At 41.4% G+C, this 19,232-nt stretch overlaps 1 protein-coding gene across 7 annotated transcripts in view; it reads left to right on the forward strand.

The window, feature by feature from the left end:
* TJP1 (tight junction protein 1) overlaps nt 1-19,232 on the forward strand; it is a 253,048-nt gene that overhangs the window by 122,786 nt on the left and 111,030 nt on the right. The window contains exon 1 of one of the 7 annotated variants that reach the window (XM_055326343.1): nt 18,538-19,045. The exons of the other annotated variants lie outside the window; for them this stretch is intronic. Within the exon in view, the coding sequence (XP_055182318.1) occupies nt 19,019-19,045 (27 nt within the window). The 5' untranslated portion in view covers nt 18,538-19,018. Of the gene's footprint in view, nt 1-18,537; nt 19,046-19,232 lie in introns of those variants that run through there. 7 annotated transcript variants of the gene reach the window in all.

A 19,232-nucleotide genomic window follows, 5' to 3' on the forward strand; every position in this document is an offset into this window, starting at 1 on the left:
CTTTATTCCATGGCATTGGAGTATAAAAAGCGGAGAAATTTGGAAGTATTCCCTCTGCAACCTTCCTACTGTAGACTTTGCCCCTCAACTTCTGTCTCTTCTTCTCCTGGACAAGGGGAGAGTGAGGAGACTATATATAGTTTTAATTTGTGAACTAAGAATGAAATGGGAAGTGGCAGAGAAGGAGAAGAGAAGGAGACCAGCCCATATATCTTCTACTTGTAACTTTCCTCTCCAGTTCTCTGGAACAAACACAATCAGGTCAAGGTATGACTAGAGCCACTAAAGAGGGCCCATCCAACTCTAAGGGCTTTCTAGAAAGGCTGTTTTACATACCTCACTAAAGGTGACTGGATGTCTTCCATTGCCCAGTACCCTGATTCTGACACTGAAAATCCTTTGTCATAGGAAACCACTCCCTGGGATACAAGAAGCCCTGGCTTTTGGTGATGGGTACTGAAGGTTGGAGGAAAAGTATAAAATTCATTAAGTGGTCTCCAAAATAGGGGCTGATAGCAGTGGCGCTTTAATGCCAGATGGGTACTGCATAGATGATTTACCTTCTGTAGTTGCTGTCACCACTTTTCCCCTGAAACCAATGGCATCTGTGATTTACAGTTCATGGTAATGGATCATCCATTGTTGCATCACTCTGAGCAAGGAGATGGAAGTGTGTAATTAACGGTGTTGTAACCATGAGTGTTAAGAATCTGGCTTTGACTTGGCCTGTTGATGAACTGTTGTGCTTTTATCAAGATTATGCTTGTTGGGGATCCCTGGGTGGCGCAGCGGTTTGGCACCTGCCTTTGGCCCAGGGCGCGATCCTGGAGACCCGGGATCAAATCCCACATCGGGCTCCCTGCATGGAGCCTGCTTCTCCCTCTGCCTCTGTCTCTGCCTCTCTCTCTCTCTCTCTCTGTGACTATCATAAATAAATAAAAATTAAAAAAAAATAATTAAAAAAAAAAAAAAGATTATGCTTGTTGGATAGCCCGGGTGGCTCAGTGGTTTAACGCCACCTTCAGCCCATGGCGTGATCCTGGAGACCTGGGATCGAGTCCCATGTCAGGCTACCTGCATGGAGCCTGCTTCTTCCTCTGCCTGTGTCTCTACCTCTCTCTCTCTCTCTGTGTCTCTCATGAATAAATAAATAAAATCTTAAAAAAAAAGAAGATAATGCTTATTAAAATGTTAACATTGTGAGTAATTCTCTTTTTAAAAAAAAATTTTATTTATTTATTCACAAGAAACACACACAGAGAGAGAGAGAGGGGCAGAGACACAGGCAGAGGGAGAAGCAGGCTCCATGCAGGGAGCTTGATGCGGGGCCCGATCCTGGGTCTCCAGGATCAGGCCCTGGGCCAAAGGCGGCGCTAAACTGCTGAGCCACTGGGCTGCCCCATTGTGAGTAATTCTGATCATGTCTTCTAAGAATTCACATAATTAAAACTATTACAGTAGCAATGCCAGCACGGCCCAAATCTCATTGGAAAAGAAGGCTAATTGTGATATTTTAATGACAGATAGAAGGATGCATACAACTGGATTTGGGAGCTAAGTGACCAAAGCAGAGTATAGTACACAATATACAGAACAGACATTGGAACTGGGCATGGAGAAGGTGGTGTGAAAGGACATATGGAGGCTGAATCCCACTAATTTGGGCTGAGATAGGCGAGTACTTTTAATTCAAAAATTTCCTCGTCTCCCCAAAAGATGCCAATAAACAATTACAAATTGCTGTGGGGCACCTAGGTTGCTCAGTTAAGTGTCTGACTCTTGGTTTCGGCTCAGGTCGTGATCTCAGGGTCCTGGGATTGAGCCCCGTATCCAGCTCTGTGGTCAATGTGGAGCCTGCTGGAGAGTCTCCCTCTCTCTCTGCCCCTCTGACTCATTCTCCTTCAAATAAACAAATCTTTTTAAAAAATAGCTGCTGCTGAATAATCTTTGGCATACCACACCATTGAATATGCATTATGGTTTTCTTTTCCCTATTGCTGTATGAAACTGACATTTTTTGATTCAGAGGACACAGTAATGTGCCCTGTGGGCAAACAAGGAAACCTGAATACCAGGTTTGTTTGCCTCTTTTGTTGTAGAGCTGATGCTGTCATGTCTTTTCAACCACTCTGCAGTCTGTAGAATATCAGATCAAATGTTCTGCCCAGCTATTAGGCATTCTGATTTAAAATTGAGCTTTTGATTCATCTTCTTGATTTTTGTGAAGATTTTAATGAAATCTAAGAAAAGAAAAAAGCACAAAGATTGTTGGTATCTTGTTCTACTTAATATTTGCATATCCAACAGATAGTTCAAATGTAAATTTTGGAAATTCCATTCAAAATATAAACTTCTCAACAAAGAAACTGAAATGATCTTACCTATTAAATACCTCCATGCCTCATACACACTCTTTCAAAGAAGCATGATTGTTTATCTGTGATATTGAGGCTTTCACAATGCAAGTTTTGGGTCACTTTTCCATTTCCTCAAAATATGCAGAAGCATTTAATGAGATGTTTGAATTTATAGAAATGCAAGGAGATAGCCTTCTCAGCATTGCCTATAGGATGATTGTCGTGTTGGTCTGGCATAAAATCATATTTTCAAATGTGGGACAAAAGGAATGTCCCTCTCTAATTTGGAAATACATGGAGAATGAAATGGAGGAAAAAAAGTAAAGTAAAACAGACACTTCTATGCTCTTCAAAACTCTTTAGTGATATTTGAGTGAATGAGGCCAGAATAAGCCTAGAGAAGGATAAAGTGCCTGTATCTGAGTCATTTGATGTTATGTTTAGGTTGTTGCAAGAACTCTCATATAGTGATAAAAATGAGTCCTTTTTGGAAATGGCTTTCAAATTTTTTAAAGAAAATTATCAGAAAAGGGAAAAAAAAACCTCAAAAAGGGTCAAGTTAAATAGAATTTTCTCAGTGAAACTTAAGCTTTGATCTTAGAAGTTAAAATTACATCTTCAAAACTATTTTCCTGGAGAAAGAGAGGTTTAACTTATTGGATTATTATTATTTGGATTATTCAAAAATGGCAGACAAACTTAAAACGTAAAAAAGAACTTCTAGCAAAGAACATAAGAGAAAAATCTTTGGGACTTAGAACTGAACTCATCAAAATTGGGGATGCCTGAGTGACTCAGTTTGTTAAGCATCTGCCTTCCACTCAGGTTGTGATCTCAGGGTCCTGAGATTGAGCCCTGCATTGGGCTCCCTGCTCAGTAGGGAGTCTGCTTCTCCCTCTGCCCCTCCTCCTGCTTGTGCTCTCTCTCTCTCAAATAAATAAAATATTTTTTAAATTACCCAATATTGAAACTGATCAAAATCAACCTTTAATCCAGGAGAGAGCCTGCTGGAAGGGTGAAAAGATAAGCTGTAGATTGGAAAAAAATATTTGCAAAGTACATATCCAACAAAGTCCTTGTATGTAGACCATATAAAGAACTCTCAAAACTCAATAGTGGAAAAAAAATCCTGTTAGAAAATGGACAAAAGAAATAGACATTTCCCTGAAGGAGATATATGGGTGAATTTCTCATTAGCCAGTAGAGAAATGCAAATTAAGTTGAGTGAGGTATAAATAACATATCTACCAGAATGGCTAAAATGAAACATAGTGATAACACCAAATGCTTCCAATTATTCATATGTTACTCATATATTGATGGTTGGAATGTAAAATGGTACAGCTACTCCGAAAAAATTTCAATAGCTCTTCTCAAAACTGAAAAAAAATGGATTTACCATTTTTTGGTAGGACTCAGCATTTGAGTTCTTGCACATTTATCCCAGAGAGATGAAGAGTTATTTCATGCAGGGATTTGTACACAAATATTCAAAGAACCTTTATTCATAATAGCCCCAAGTTGTAAACTACTCAAATGTCCTTCAGTGGATAATGGTAAAACAAGCTGTGATACCTCTATACGGTGGAATACTACTTAGCAAAACAAAGGGAAGAATTATTGGTACATGCAACAACTTGTATAAACCTTAAGGAAAACATGCTGAGTGAACAAAGCAGACCCCAAAAGGTTGCATATTATATGACTCCATTTATGTAATATTCATGAAGAAATATAATATAGTGATGGGGAACAGATTATTAGTTACCAGGGGTTAGAGATTGCGGGGAGAGGGGTAACATAAGAGATGAAATTAAATGGTGAAATGACAGTTGAGGGTCTTGGTGGTGGTGGTTGTGGTCATACAAGACGACAGTATAATTAAGTTGCAGAGAGTTACACATACAGATGCACAACAGGAGTGCTTGTATAGCTGGAAATCTGAACAGTCTTTAGAATGTACCACTGTCAGTTTCTTGGTTTCTGTATTGTACTAGAGTAGTGCAAGATGCTAACATCAGGGGAAGCTGGGTGAAGGGAGCATGGAGTTTCCCTGTACATTTCTCTGTATCTTCTTGTGACACTACAGTTATTTTAAAATGAGAAGTTTTATAAAAAGAAGAGGTGTCTTGGACAGTGATAGCCTATATGATGAATTTATAGATACAAACAACCTGGTTAACAAGCCTTTAGATGCAAAGGGGATGGACGTTTTTGGGACAGGTGGGAATGAATTCCTACAAGTCTAAAAACTTATTCTTGCTAGTAAAGAGAATCATAAGCATTCCACACTCACATGGTTTTGTTGAGAGGATATTTAGCTTAATGTCATCAGATCAGACTGACACCTGGGATCTGTGTTATGTGGGTTAGAGCTGAACAGAGCAAGTCAAAGTGAATTTTATGTATAACTGTATTCAGTTTTGCCACCAAAGAAAGCATGGAGGGATGTCTAAACTGCTTCAGGCAGAAAAGTGTTATTAGGAAAGGAAACAGAATAAAAATATCCTATTGTATACTGGAGTTGAAAAAGGCAGGACATTATGATTGTGTGCGGTGGTGGTTAAATATAAGTAGTATCTGTTTAGCCCTGGTGTATTTATATTTTTAAGAAGTCTTACATTTATATATCTCAAAAATACACAGAAGGCCTACAAAATTTAAATACCCAATAATTTTTAAAGGGTTCAACTGCTGTATCACAGGACAGAAAGAAGCATTTTAAAATCTTGATACATTTTTCTCATTGTTTAAATAGTACTACTATTAATTACTACTGATTGCCACTACTAACTAGTTTTATGGTTGTTGTGTTTAACATTTATATAACAGAGAGGGAAACAATACAGAATAATATATAATCTCCATCCACACCTATTTTTTTATGTTAAAACAATAACACGTGTATAATTACTTATTATATATTATATTATGAAATCTTTTTGCCTATTACTTCTGTCCTGGATTCACTCTATAAAAGTTGATCACCCCAGGAATAAACTTCTCTTTACAACAGCGCTAGGAGCAAAAATAAGTCCAGCCAGACCTGTATTTCTCTTGAGGTGTGGGGATGGGAGAGAATACCAAAGTATTCATCGATATATTTGCTCCTCCTGACACCACACTGTGAAGTATTGACCTATGTGGATTGTGCTTTTCCCTAAGAGAGCATTCTGCTTTGAGCACCACAATTTAAAGGTATTCCTAAGTGGGGCGCCCGGGTGGCTCAGTCTGTTAAACATTCTGCTTTGGGCTTGGGTTGTGATCTCAGGGTCCTGGGATTGACTATGCCTAGAGAAGGAATGATGAGAATACAGATTAAAAATCTTTGGGGTGACCTGTGGCTCAGTCAGTTGAGCGTCTGCCTCTTGGTCTCAACTCAGGTCTTGATCTCAGGGTTGTGAGTCCAAGCCTCATGTTGGGCTCCACTCTGGGTTTGGAGCCTACTTAAAAAAGAAAAAAAAAATCTTTTGGGTGTTTATAACATATTTTAGCTGACTTAAGTTGATTATATGTATAGGAGTATCATGTTTTATGCTATTTTAGGCACCAGTCCTTGCTGTGTTCAGGATATCAGAGAAATGAATTTGGCTTTGTCTGAATATTTCCAAACAATCCAGAGTCAGGAAGCCACACCCTTTCAAAACATACTCTCACACACAGATTCGAGCTTAGCTGGAATTTTGCGTGTTTTCTAGTTTGTCCAGCTCTTATAAAATTGTCACTTTCACATACTATGTGCTCTCACATGGAAATAGTAATCACATTTAAAAATTGAACACATTTAAAATGAGAACTTTTCCTAGAAACAGAGTCTATTGTTTTATCATCTGTACCTTTCCAAAACTTGGAAAACCTACAAATAACCACATGATGAAAAGCTTTTGACTCTTTCGATCACTGAAAGTTATGGCCTTCTAAGGAAGGTCTTACAATTAATCCAGTCCCCTCTTCCCCGCCCAATCTCTCCATGTCTCTACCCTCTGTTGTACAGATAAGGAAACTTCAGTCCCAGGAGACCTTTCCCAAATCATTTCCATCATGTTCTTTCCGATGCTTTCACCATATGTGTCCACACTTTGTTAACAGAAGAGAACATTTATTTTAGTATTAGGTAGAATGATAATGAGTCTAATGGATTTTCCTCAGCTCTTTGTGTTGTGCTTTCAGAAGGAGGAAGGCAGGACCATCAGAAGCAGGAGATCCAAGTGCTGCCCCAAGTGAGGGGTCTGTCTGGGATCCTGACTTCTGCACCAACTTTCAGCTCAGCTGCAGGTTTTTCCTTTGTCCACTTCATGCTTAGTTCCACAAATAATGAAGCTGCCACCAATTTTTCTTAGCTTTTAGAGTCCAGTCTTTACAAACCCCATATTTAATGATCTTTTCCTGTCGTTAGACTTTGCTAGATAATGTTAATTCCAAACCCGTAGTCTGAAAAAGGCAGTTGCAACATTTACTAAATAAGAGTTTGCTAATTCAAGAGTATAATATGTAGCCATTTATTTAAAATTATTCTTGTGCTTAAAAAATGTACTTGCAAAAATTATATTGCACCTTTAAAAATATAAATGAAGAAGTTGGATAAATTATCATGTAAATGTGGGTGGCATTTGTGTGAACAGTAATTCTAATGTACTGAAAATAGCCATATTCATCACAAATTAAAGTATCAAATTAACTTTAAAATAGTTCCAAATAAATAGCTAGTATTATGGAGAAATATTTAACCCTCTCAAATTTTTCTTTTAGAAGTTTTCTGATGATACTAAGATGAGCTATATAATCCTTAGGAGGATTATTTTAAAGTTAATGTGATTTAGCTAGATTAATTAGTCATAATTTAGAATCCTCCAATATTTTCTCTTAGTAAAAGAGTACCTTGGCTAAAATGTCCATATGCACCTCAGTGACTTCTGCATCATGTTTTCTGGGGCACTTTATTTTATTTTTTAAATTTGTTCATGAGAGACCCGGAGAGATGCAGAGACATAGGCAGAGGGAGAAGCAGACTCTCCGCGAGGAGCCTGATGTGGGACTCGATCCTAGGACCCTGGGATCACGCCCTGAGCCAAAGGCAGACATTCAACCACTGAGCCACACAGGCACCCCTCTGGGGCACTTTAAATGCTCTCTAATCAATCCTTATACCTGGGCCCCGCATTTGCAGGTGAACATCTGTGGTAAAGAGGAAACACGATCTGTTCTTACAGTATGTAGGGTGAAACCTGTCTTGGTGGAGAGCGTCACAGATGTGTTCATGGGTGCTAGGGTAGCCCCAGCTGTGGCCTTTAGGGGCAGGAGGGTCAGCCACACTCGCATAGATGTGTGCCTTCCTTCTGTACTGGCTACTTGGGTTGTGGAATTTGAGTCAGGGAAGAAAGGCAGGGCCTTCTGCCAGCAATCCCAAAGACTCTGTTTTGTCTGGAATTGGTGACTGGAGGCAAAGCCAGACCTTTCCAGTCCTCAAAAAAGAGTTTTTTGTAGTCCATTGGTCATATCAGTGGAGTAACCACTTGGTTTGATAGCCCTCACTGTACATACAAGAAGAGGTGTTCTACCAGAGCCTCCATTGCCTTTAGTGCAATTTCCAAATGTACCATTAGATCTAGTGACCTGGCATTCTTACTCAGATACCTTGACAGAATACATGCCATGTGCCCCCACAGTAGTAGGAAGCTGATCTTTTGTGTATGTTTGTGTAGTGCTTGTGTTGATTTAGCCATACATAATCAGTTTGTTCTGCTGCGTAACAAATCACCCAATACCTAGCATCTTAAAAAACATTCATGATTCTGTGGGCTGGCAATTTGGGCTCAGATCCGAGTGGTTCTTTTGCTAGACTTGCCTGGGCTGAGTCATGCAGATGCAGTCGTTTGTGGCTTGGCTGAGACCAGATGGTCTAGAATTCCCTCACTCAAATGTCTGGAGGTTGGCTTACTGTCCTCCAGGGCATCTCATTCCTCTTCCATGTGACTTCCCCAGCAGGCTACTCTGGGCTTCTCCCCATGGTGGTCTCAGGGTTCTCAGCAGCAAGAGAAAGTGCACCCTCATACCCAAGTGCTTTTCAAGCTTCTGCTTCTGTCACATATGCCTTTTAACTAAAACAGGTCACACTGCTGCCCAGATTCAAGGGATGGGGTAAGAAATGTTCCACCCCTGGATGAGAAGAACTTCAACGTCGTGTTGCAATGGGGTATACAAAGAGGGATGGCTGGAATGGCTGACAATTACTTCTAATCCACCTGTCTTTGCTGAGAGGAATATTTATTTTTATTGTTTTTGTTGATTTTTCATGACAGAAAATTTCAAATGTACAGCAACATTTGAAACAAACTCCAAAATAGAAAGAATAACACAATAAACTTCCCATATGCCCATCACCTGGATTCACCAATTTTCAGTATTTGCTATATTGGCTGCCTCTATTTAACTTTTCTCCTTCCTAAAGTGGTGTGTGTGTGTGTGTGTGTGTGTGTGTGTGTGTGTGTGTTTAAAGACTTTATTTATTCATGAGAGACACAGAGAGAAAGGCAGAGACATAGAGGGAGAAGCAGGCTCCCTGTGGGGAGCCTGATACAGGACTTGATCCCAGAACCCTAGGATCACAACCTGAGCCAAAGGCAGATGCTCAACCACTGAGCCACCCAGGTGTGCCCTTGCTGAAGTGTTTTAAAGCAAATCCCAAACACTGTGCTATTTCAGCTATATATACACATCTCTTAAAAAGGGATACCTTCCTATGCTACTATAATACCATTACCACGTTTTGGTATCACTGAACACTCAGTCCATAATGAAATTTCCCCAAATGTCTCAAAAATGTCTTTTTACAATAGGTGGGTATGAAAAAGAATCCATCCACAGAAAGTCCATAGCAGTTCCAACTGCTTTTCTTTCCTTTTTTTCTACTATCTTGTTTTGAAAACTGGGTCCATTCTCCTGTGTAGGACCTCCTACATTCTGTTGTCATCTGTTTGCTTTCTGGTGGAGTCATTCAACTTGCATCTTTATCTCCTGTATTTTCGTTTATGAAAATTAGCCCTACAAGCTGAATTTGGGAACAGCATTCTACGTAGATAGTAGTACTGTTTGCTTCCAGTTGTATCACATGGAGGCATCAGTGTTTGCTTGTCTTAGCTTTGAATGATACTAACGTTGATCGTTTTGATGACTAGTTGCCTAGGTCTATTGTTTCAGGTGTTACAAGATGATGGTTTCCTCATTGTATCATTCCAGATTTGTTAGCTGGAGTTATTTTATAAAGAACGTTTTTTCGTCAATTAGAGTTATTTGGTTATCTGAAATACAGCTCACACAAAATATATTCTTTCTTTTAAATTGACAGTTTACAGAATAAGAAGTTAGTACCCCAGTTATATCCAGGTCTGTTCGATAAGTAGTTGTTTGAGGGCTCTCTCACTTACTTTCTTCTTTGTTGTTATTTGAATTCATGGGTTTTAGTTATTCATTGTGTTTCAGTTAATTGCCTTTTTTTTTTTTTTTTTGTTTTTTGGTTGGGGCTCAAATTGTTTCATCATTGGCCAATGGGAACTGCTGGTAGTTGGCTTCTGTATCCCTTTGATCCATTATTCTTTGAGAACTTCCTTGCTTTCTGGTACAAAGTATCCCAAGATTATCTTGTATATTTCTTCCTCCAGATCTGTAATCAGTCATTCCTGGCTGGAGATTACAATTTGGGCACTAGCTGTGCTCATTGCTTTTGGGTTTTCATCCTTTCTAGTCTTTTTCATTGTCAAGAGTTAGGAAATCTCTGTATATACACATACATACATACATGTATATCATATATATATGATACTTTAAAACATTAAATTATACTGATTTTTTAAAAAACAGAATTGTAGAATTTTTATTTAACTTCTTTGATTTTTGTATTTTTTTCTCTTTTCTTTTAAGCAAAAAATCTTGGTTCATAAGAATGTTAATATGCCCTAATATATATTGATGTATTAACTAATATAACTGGTACAAAAGCATACACCATAGTATTAGCATTATTAGCAGACACTAACATATTATCAGCATTATTACTTTGAAATTGGTGTATATTTATATGTAACTTTGAAACTATCATATATAATATGCTAATATTATAAATTATTATATTAATAATGCTAATATATTAAATATACTAATATATTTGTTAATACACATATATAAATAATAGCTAATCATTATATATAGGTTAATATGCTAATGAATATGTAACAGTTTAATATTAGTTAATGCATACACGTATTAACAGTTTCAAAGTAATAATGCTGACTATTGAATGAAATTTAAGATTTCTTTGCAGTGCTGTTTTCCTTAAACTGTATTATACAAAGTATCTACAATCAAAGCACTTTGTGCAAGAGGCATTGGAGATAATTCTTTTCTCTGTGTGGTTAGGTTACCAACTTAATGTATGTTTTCTTCAGTTCATTTTCAGTTTTTACAGATATTTTTTCTTCTTGATTTCATTTTTTTAAATATGTAAAATATTTTTTATGTTTTCAAAGCTGAAACTATGTGAAAGAGCATATGTAGAAGTTATTATTGATGTCTTCTCCTTCCTCCAAAGGTAACTATATTTATTCTTAGTTTTCCTTCCAGTGTTTCTTCTGCAAGTATATATACATCTATTTTATTCCCTTTGTTTTTTTTTTTTAAGATTATATTTATTTATGAGAGACAGAGAGAGAGGCAGAGACACAGGCAGGAGGGAGAAGCTGGCTCCATGCAGGGAGCCAGATGCGGGACTCGATCCAGGTTCTCCAGGATCACACCCTGGGCTGAAGGTGGCACTAAACCACTGAGCCACCAGGGCTGCCCTATTTTATTGCCTTTGAAAAATTATTTTATTTTATTTTTCTAGACAGCATGTGCTCAGGTGGCGGGGTGTGGGGGGCAGGGTCAGAAGAAGGGAGAGAGAATCCCAAACAGGCTCCACACCCAGCATGGAGCCAGATGTGTGGTTCAACTTCACAAACTTTGAGATCATGATCTAAGCTGAAATCGAGTTGGATGCTTAACTGACTGAGCCACCCAGGTGCCTTAAAGATTATTTTAAATATAAAAATATATTTACCTTTTTTTAAATGGAGTTTCACTTTTCTACGTTTTATGTTTGTTTTAAAAGAGTATTATTACAAAGGTTTATCACGCACTCAAACACACACATTGTAAAGAGAATCCAAACATACTTTGGGGGGATTGGGTCATTCAGATTCTTTTAAGGAATCTCTCTCTCTCTCTTTTTTTTAATCCAGTGAATTTGGTACTTCCTGCCATCTAGAGAAGACACACTCCAAACTAAAGTGGAGTCAGGAGATTTCTTCCAATCTCCACTTATTGTTTGAGGCTGAAAAAATATCCCACAGCAATTGTTTTACAAACATGAGTCTGAGAAAAAAATGTTCCTGAACATAATAAGAACTGTGAAGCTCCAAGTGTATCCTTTATGTTGTCCACTGTAACATTTTGGTTTATACTCTGCTTCATTCATAGTCATGTCCACAAACCTAAACTTAAGAAGAGTCTAGAGGCTCAAAATGAACAGGTCTAAAATAATTTCCGTAAGATTTGCAAAGGAGAAGGAATCAGCAGAATTGGAAGATTATCAGAGAAATTAAAAAGTTAAAATTAGCAGAATTTGATTCAGTTAATAATGTTGTAACAATGTTAATTTTTTAATTTTTAACAAATCTACCATAGTTATTTAAGATGTTAATATTAAGGGAAGGTGGATAAAATCTGTACTATCTTTGCAACAGCTAAAATTATTCCAAAATAAATTCTATTTAACATGCACACACACACAGCTGCATTGAATAAAAAAGTATACTTAAAGAGCTTCAACAAATCAATAACAGAAATAACCTAACCAAAAAAAAAGGGGGGGAGTAAATGAAATAAACAGCCAAGTAATACACCATTTTTGTCTACCAGATGTTACACTGTATCATTACAACTTCTACCTTGTTATTAGTCACCACCGCTCACCCCCATGCTGCACAGTCCAGCTCCTGGCCCCACACTCACCCACAACAGGTGGAAGCTTCCGAGGACGAGGATGAGGGCAGAGGAGCGTGCAGGGTGCTCACAGGACAGTCCTCCAGCTCCACGTGCACAGCCAGGCACTTTTTTCCATGTGTGTGCACTGAGCACCAGTAAAATGGGGGGTTATGGAGAAAAATGTTTCTTTTATTTTTTAAGATTTTATTTATTTATTCATGAGAGACACAGAGAGAGAGGCAGAGACACAGGCAGAGGGAGAAGCGGGCTCCCATCGGCTGGAAGCCCCATGTGGGACTCGATCCTGGGACCCCGGGGTCATACCCCGGAAAAAAAAAATCTAAAATCTAAAAGATAAGTAAATCTAAAAGATAAGTATTATCAAGGGTTCATATGGGTGGGGGGAAGAGGATAGGTTGATCTGGTATTTTTGGAGGGGTGGTAGATAGTATCAGTTTAAAAAAATTATTTTAAAAAAAGCATATGGTTCAACCCAGAAAAATCCCCTTTTGGATGTCTTACCTAGAGAAATACTTCACATGTGCATGAGAAGGCATAAATAAAGATTTTCACTGAAGCATTATAATATCAAAACCATCTTAAATTAGATAAATTATAGTATACCCATATTATGGACTACTAGACAGCCATTTTATTTTTTTTATAATTTTTTTTTTTTTTTTTTTTTTTTATATTTATGATAGTCACATAGAGAGAGAGAGAGGCAGAGACACAGGCAGAGGGAGAAGCAGGCTCCATGCACCGGGAGCCCGACGTGGGATTCGATCCTGGGTCTCCAGGATCGTGCCCTGGGCCAAAGGTAGGCGCCAAACCGCTGCGCCACCCAGGGATCCCTAGACAGCCATTTTAAAATGATGATGTAGATTTTCATTGTTTGACATAATCTCCAAGACAAAAATATTAAGTGGGGAAAAAAGTGCAAAAGTAAATATTGTTAAAAAAATAAAAAATAAATAAAAAATAAATATTGTTTATCATTTGTTTTTTAAAAAACACCCTATATATTCCTGTATATCTACACACCCCTTCCTTCCTTTCTCTTTGTTTTCATATATATGTGTAAATAAATACACAAAACATGGTCTGGAAATACATACTCTGGTTCTGTTTAAATACTATTATTCCTGGGTAATAGGAATGGGAATGGTGGCATGTGGTCCAGTTGGACTTTTAAAAGTATCTATTGCTTCTTTCATAGAAGGAATGTATGCCTGCATGAGTTGTGAAATTAAGGTGAAAAAAAGTGCCAAAGGATTTGGGCATGCCTTGACAACAGAGAGACCTAGAGGTGAAAGAGAACTTCTGAGAAGCTTGTCACAAACTCATAGAATGTGATCTAGAGGGAGAGGTGGTCTTAGAGCTGCTGCCTATATAATTTATGGGGCCCAGTGAAAAATGAAAGTGTGGGGACCCTTTGTTCAAAAAGCAGAAGAAAGTACCATTAAAGGTACATATAATTATACCATTTATTTTTGTACTGAGCAGTGCCAGTTTTATTTTTTAATTTTTTAAAAAGATTTTTTTTAAAGATTTTATTTATTTATTCATAGACCCAGAGAGAGAGGCAGAGACACAGGGAGAGGGAGAAGCAGGCTCCATGCAGGGAGCCCGACGTGGGACTCGATCCCGGGGTCTCCAGGATCACACCCCAGGCTGCAGGCGGCACCAAACCGCTGCGCCACCAGGGCTGCCCAAGATTTTGTTTTTTTATTCATGAGACACACACACACACACACACACACACACACACACACACACACACACACGGAAAGACACAGGCAGAGGGAGAAGCAGGCTCCATGCAGGGAGCCTGATGTGGGACTTGATCCTGGGACTCCAGGATCACGCCCCGGGCCAGACAGGCGCCAAACCGCTGAGCCACCCGGGGATCCCAGTGCCAGTTTTAGAGCAAAGATCAGAATATTTAACTTGTATGAGCAATCACTTCAGTTACACAATTTGGAGTTTGTCCCATAAGCTGGCCAGAAGAGACAGGCACAGACAGACTCGGAAAGGTAGGGAGGAGAGAGGACCCCATTCCTTAGGGGAGCACCCCTGGGCCTGGTAAAATTATAGCTAGTATAGACCCTCATAGGCCCTGGGGGTCCCACTTGCCTCCTGGGCCTACTGGGACACTCCCCGCCCCCCTGCCACACACAAGCCAACTGATCTAAGTGCCCAAGCTGAGGACAGGGCCTGGGGAAGTCAGGCTATAGGACTGCTGCTCCAACCCATACATAGCAGACGGGAACTACTAAGGATCTTTAAACCTCCACCCTGACAGCTTGGTACCCCAATGGGGACTAGGCTCACCTCCACCAAGATATGGCCTCCTGTCATTCTGGGGCTCTTGCACAGCCCATGTGCTAAGGGCACATAGGCCTGACCCTAATCCTCTCCCAAATCTTTGTGAGGAACAGAGGGTGGCAGAGCAGGGAGGGAGAGTGCAGGTCCTTCGGGAGTAGTGGGAGCAGATAGCTGAGAACCTCTCCAGGGAGGCCAAAACAAACAGGACCACATGTGAGCTGAGGTCAGCAGGGCATGCCCCATTGTCCCATCACCTTCACTTACAAAACACAAATCCAAAGCAAAAATTGTTAAGATTCAAGACAGTGCTGCAGAGCATTAAATCCAGTGTGGGGCCCTTCTGAGTACCTGGTTCTGTACCGCTGTGCTGACTGCATACTTGTGAAGGCAGCCTGGGTGGAGTCAAGAGTTGTCCCCTTGACCCTCACTCCCACCTCCCATTTTTAAGCGGAAGACCTGAGAGGAAGCTTGAATTCTGAGATGTAGAATCCTTTTGGCTGAGAGCATGAAGATGATGGTGAGACAGAACACAGCTAATAGGAGATGGGATTCACAGCATAGGGATAGCAGAAGACAGAAGAAAAGCAGGTGCCCAGGGTAGGAATATCATTGTTCGGCTGGATGGAAAGGGAGTTTCCATTCCTTAATTTCTATTTTCTCTATGAATCACTGCTTGGGCTGGGGAGGAGGTCTTTGACGGATCATTAGGAGAATACAGAAGATGGGAAATGGGCTGGAGAGAAGGGGAGGCAAACTAATCAGAGATGAGTCAGAGCCTTGGCTGGCCAGTCCGGCTGGAGTCGTGGATTCCGTGGAATTATGGAGCTAACAATCTGCCTGGTTGTATGACATTCAGGACCTTGCAAAGAGGAAGCTCCACCTTGCCTCTTCTTTTAGGAAGGACTGTTCTTTATTATGACCTGAATAAAATATGACTTTTTAGTGTTTATATGTCCTTTTAAAAATGAAGTGTTGGTGGGATCCCTGGGTGGCGCAGCGGTTTGGCGCCTGCCTTTGGCTCAGGGCGCGATCCTGGAGACCCAGGATCGAGTCCCACGTCGGGCTCCCGGTGCATGGAGCCTGCTTCTCCCTCTGCCTGTATCTCTGCCTCTCTCTCTCTGTGTGACTATCATAAATAATTAAAAAAAAAAAAATGAAGTGTTGGTGATAGTAACATTCTTTTGGTAAATTTTTTATTGTGGCAAAATATACATAATATAAAACCTACCATTTTACATCTTTAAGTATATTAGTGTTTTTAAATTTGCAAATTTGACTTTGTTTGCAAAGTCATTACTTTGCAAAATAAAATAAGTGAAAAAGTTGGTAATCATATACTGCACCCCTGAAGTGTTTTGTTTTGTTTAAAATTTTACTGGTCTGTGAAGTCTGGAAATTTCATGAGCCTTAGCAAGCTGTTCCTCATTTAATCTTGTTCTATGACTTTATTGGCAGAGGAAAACTCTGAAGCAATTTTTAGAATTTTAAAAGACAAGGCATAGGAGTGAGGTTAGGATTACTTTTGTTGTTGTGGTTGTGGTTACAATGCTTTGATAAAATTCTAATTCTAGGATTTTGTATATACTCTTTTGTGGCATTATCAAGGTTGTCTCATGTTCTACCACAGTGCCGTAATAGTTCCCCTTTGCGTTTCATATGTAAACTCACAGCTCATACCAGAATAACAAATAGGCCTTTCTAAGGATAAAGTTTGTTGTAATGGAAACAAAATATATCTAGATAAAATGAGGCCATGGGTATAGCCATTCACTTGGTCAAGGCTGTTTTAATAAATGGTCCTATCTAAGATTTAGAAAGATTTTGCACAGTTTTTTTTTTTTTTCTTCTTCTTCTTTTTTCATTCTGAGCCGCAGACACCAAAAACCCCACAGGAAGTTCTCTTTGTGAGTGTTGTGGTTTTTCATTTCCTGTTCACTTTGCACTAGATGATTAGACATAAGACAATCTGTGCAATTGAAAGAGATTCTTGGTTACAATTTGTTACTCTGAGAATCTCAAATTTGCTTGTATTTCTTCCCATGTGATGAATGAGTCTAGAGGAGGTGTAACCACCTCCATGCTCAGTTCATAGCTGAGCATTAAAGTTGTATAAATTTTGTTGTTCAGTAGATGAACTCTTCATTGTTACAGGGGCAACTATCTGAGATTATGCTCTGTGCTTTCCACTTCTTATCAAAGTACTGCCCCAAAAATAAACCATTGGAATGGAGATATGTTTTTAAGACTTGACAAATATTTTACCCTTATTTTCACAAATGACAAAAACTTTCTCACTTCTTTAGAGAAAAGGAAATACGTTAAACATATATTATACAGTTTACTTCAGATATTACAAATACCATTAAAAATTTTAAAGGGTACTATTATTGAGATATTTTTGCAAATGTAATTTTTAAAGTAGGTATTCTCAAGGTAAACTTTGCTTGATTTCATTATGTTTAAACCATGGCTAAAGTAAAATAAAGTTGTAATCAGGTATATTAGATCCTTGACAAATCATTGTTGTAATCTAGCATTTAAATGATGTATGGAAGACTTGAGGAAAAGTGACAAACGAGAAAAAAAAATTTCTGTGCATTTTTAGGTATGTCTCTAGGTTCAGGTGCTATTAAAGACACGATGCCTAGTTCTATGCAGGTCATGCTGATTGCACATCTTAATAAAACGGCAAAAGTAATAAATATATGAAAGCTCTTTTATTACTATAAAAACTTTCATTACTTTAAAAACAGTGCTTGCTCCTAAGGACATTTTAATTACAATTCTTAAAAGAATAAATACTTTGACCAAAAACAACAACAAAAAAAATTACACCGTAAGTTTAAAACAAAAGTGAATGTTATTTATTGTTACTTAGAATTTCTGACATTTGTGAAGAGCTTTCTATTTTACCAAGTGTAGAATAATGAGGCCGGCAGTAGTTTCTTACATACTCTGGTGTTTAGCAAGGTGATCAGCCTTGTGGGAAGGGTCTGCAGAGGCTGATAACGCCGGACCGTGGGTTGCAGGTCTTTAACCTTGTCTGCTCAGAGGAGAGCTGCAGAACTGCCCTTAGAAGTCCAAGGCAACCTGAGCCCTTTGCTCACCTCTGCGAATTTAGGCATCCTGGTTGCCGAAAAAGACTTTGGAGATCCCCGCCTACTGGGGTGGGAGAGACTTTGGCTGTGTCTTGAGGCCTCAAGTGGGTGGGCCAAGACCTCGCAGTCCTCGTGGGTATTTCTCAGCCTGCTCACCCAGGAGCGCCCAAGACCGCGGTCTGTCAAGAATGAGAGCAATCATTTTGGCCGGGTTCGGAGCGTCTTAAGGATGAAATAACTCATTCTGCTTTCAGTGGGGCGGCAAGGCCCAGGCATGGGGTGACAGCCGTGACCGTGGGTGTCTACCACGGGAAGGAAACTACTGTCAGGTGTTCGCTAGGCCCGCCTCTCCGGCCGCCCTTCCGCGCGGGGCTGAGCCGTCGTGGCTTGCCGAGGAACAAGCGGACAAGTCTCTGCTGGAAGTCGAGACAGCTTTGGTACAGAGGGGCTTTCTCCTCGGGGGGCGATTTCTGCCGGACCTTTGATTAAAACAAAACAAAACAGCAAAAACAAACAGGAAGACTCGCATGCCAGCGGAAACTGCCCACCGAGTACTTCGGCACTGGGCTTTTCCTTCCGCGCCTGGGGGGGGTCGGACCTCGGGAGGAAGCGGGCCCCGGGCCGCCCGCGCCGCCCCGCCCCGCCCCGCAGAGGCCCCGCCCCGCCTCGCCGAGGCCCCGCCCCCGCCGAGGCCCCGCCCCCGCCCAGCCGGGCATGCTCAGTGGGCCGGGCCGGGCCGGGCCGGCAGGTTTGCGTGGCCTCCCGCAGTTGCCGGCGCCGGCTCAGGCTGTGGACGCCGGGTTCCCTACCCCGCGCCCGGTTCCAGGGAAGTTACGTGCGGAAGCCGGCGTCTGAGGGGCCGGCGGGCGGGCTGCGGGGACGGCCGGAGGCCCCCGGGGCTGCCCGGCGGTGAGCGGGCGGGGCCGCTGCGTCCGGGCTGGGGGAGCTCCGCGAGGCCGAGCGAGTGGCCGCGCTCGGAGGGAGGCGCCGGCCGGGCGCGCCCCGCGGAGAGGACCCGGGCGGGGCGGGCGGGCGCTTCCCGGACTTTTGTCCGAGTTGAGTCCCCTCCCCGTGGGCCGGGCCTGCGCGGCCGCCCCCGCCCCCAGCCCCGCTCGCTCCCGGGAGATGTTTATCTGGTCCGTGGCGTGAGGAGCCGGCGGGCCGGTGGCGCGGAGTTTCGGGTCCGAGGAGCCTCGCGCGGCGCTGGAGAGAGACAAGATGTCCGCCAGAGCCGCGGCCGCCAAGGTGAGCGCCTCCGCGGCCGCCAGGGCCGATCCCGAGCGAGCGCGGCCGCCTGCCGGCGTCGGGCCCCGCCCCGCCCCGCCGTCCTCCCGGCGGGCTGCTGCCGCCCCGGCGGGCCCGGCTGGCTGCGGCTCGGAGCCCCGCGGGCGGGGGCGCGGGCGGGGGCGCGGGCGGGGGCCCGGGCGGGGCG

The sequence above is a fragment of the Nyctereutes procyonoides genome, unplaced genomic scaffold (genome assembly GCF_905146905.1).
Source record: "Nyctereutes procyonoides isolate TBG_1078 unplaced genomic scaffold, NYPRO_anot_genome, whole genome shotgun sequence".
In the NCBI taxonomy this organism is placed as follows: domain Eukaryota; kingdom Metazoa; phylum Chordata; class Mammalia; order Carnivora; family Canidae; genus Nyctereutes; species Nyctereutes procyonoides.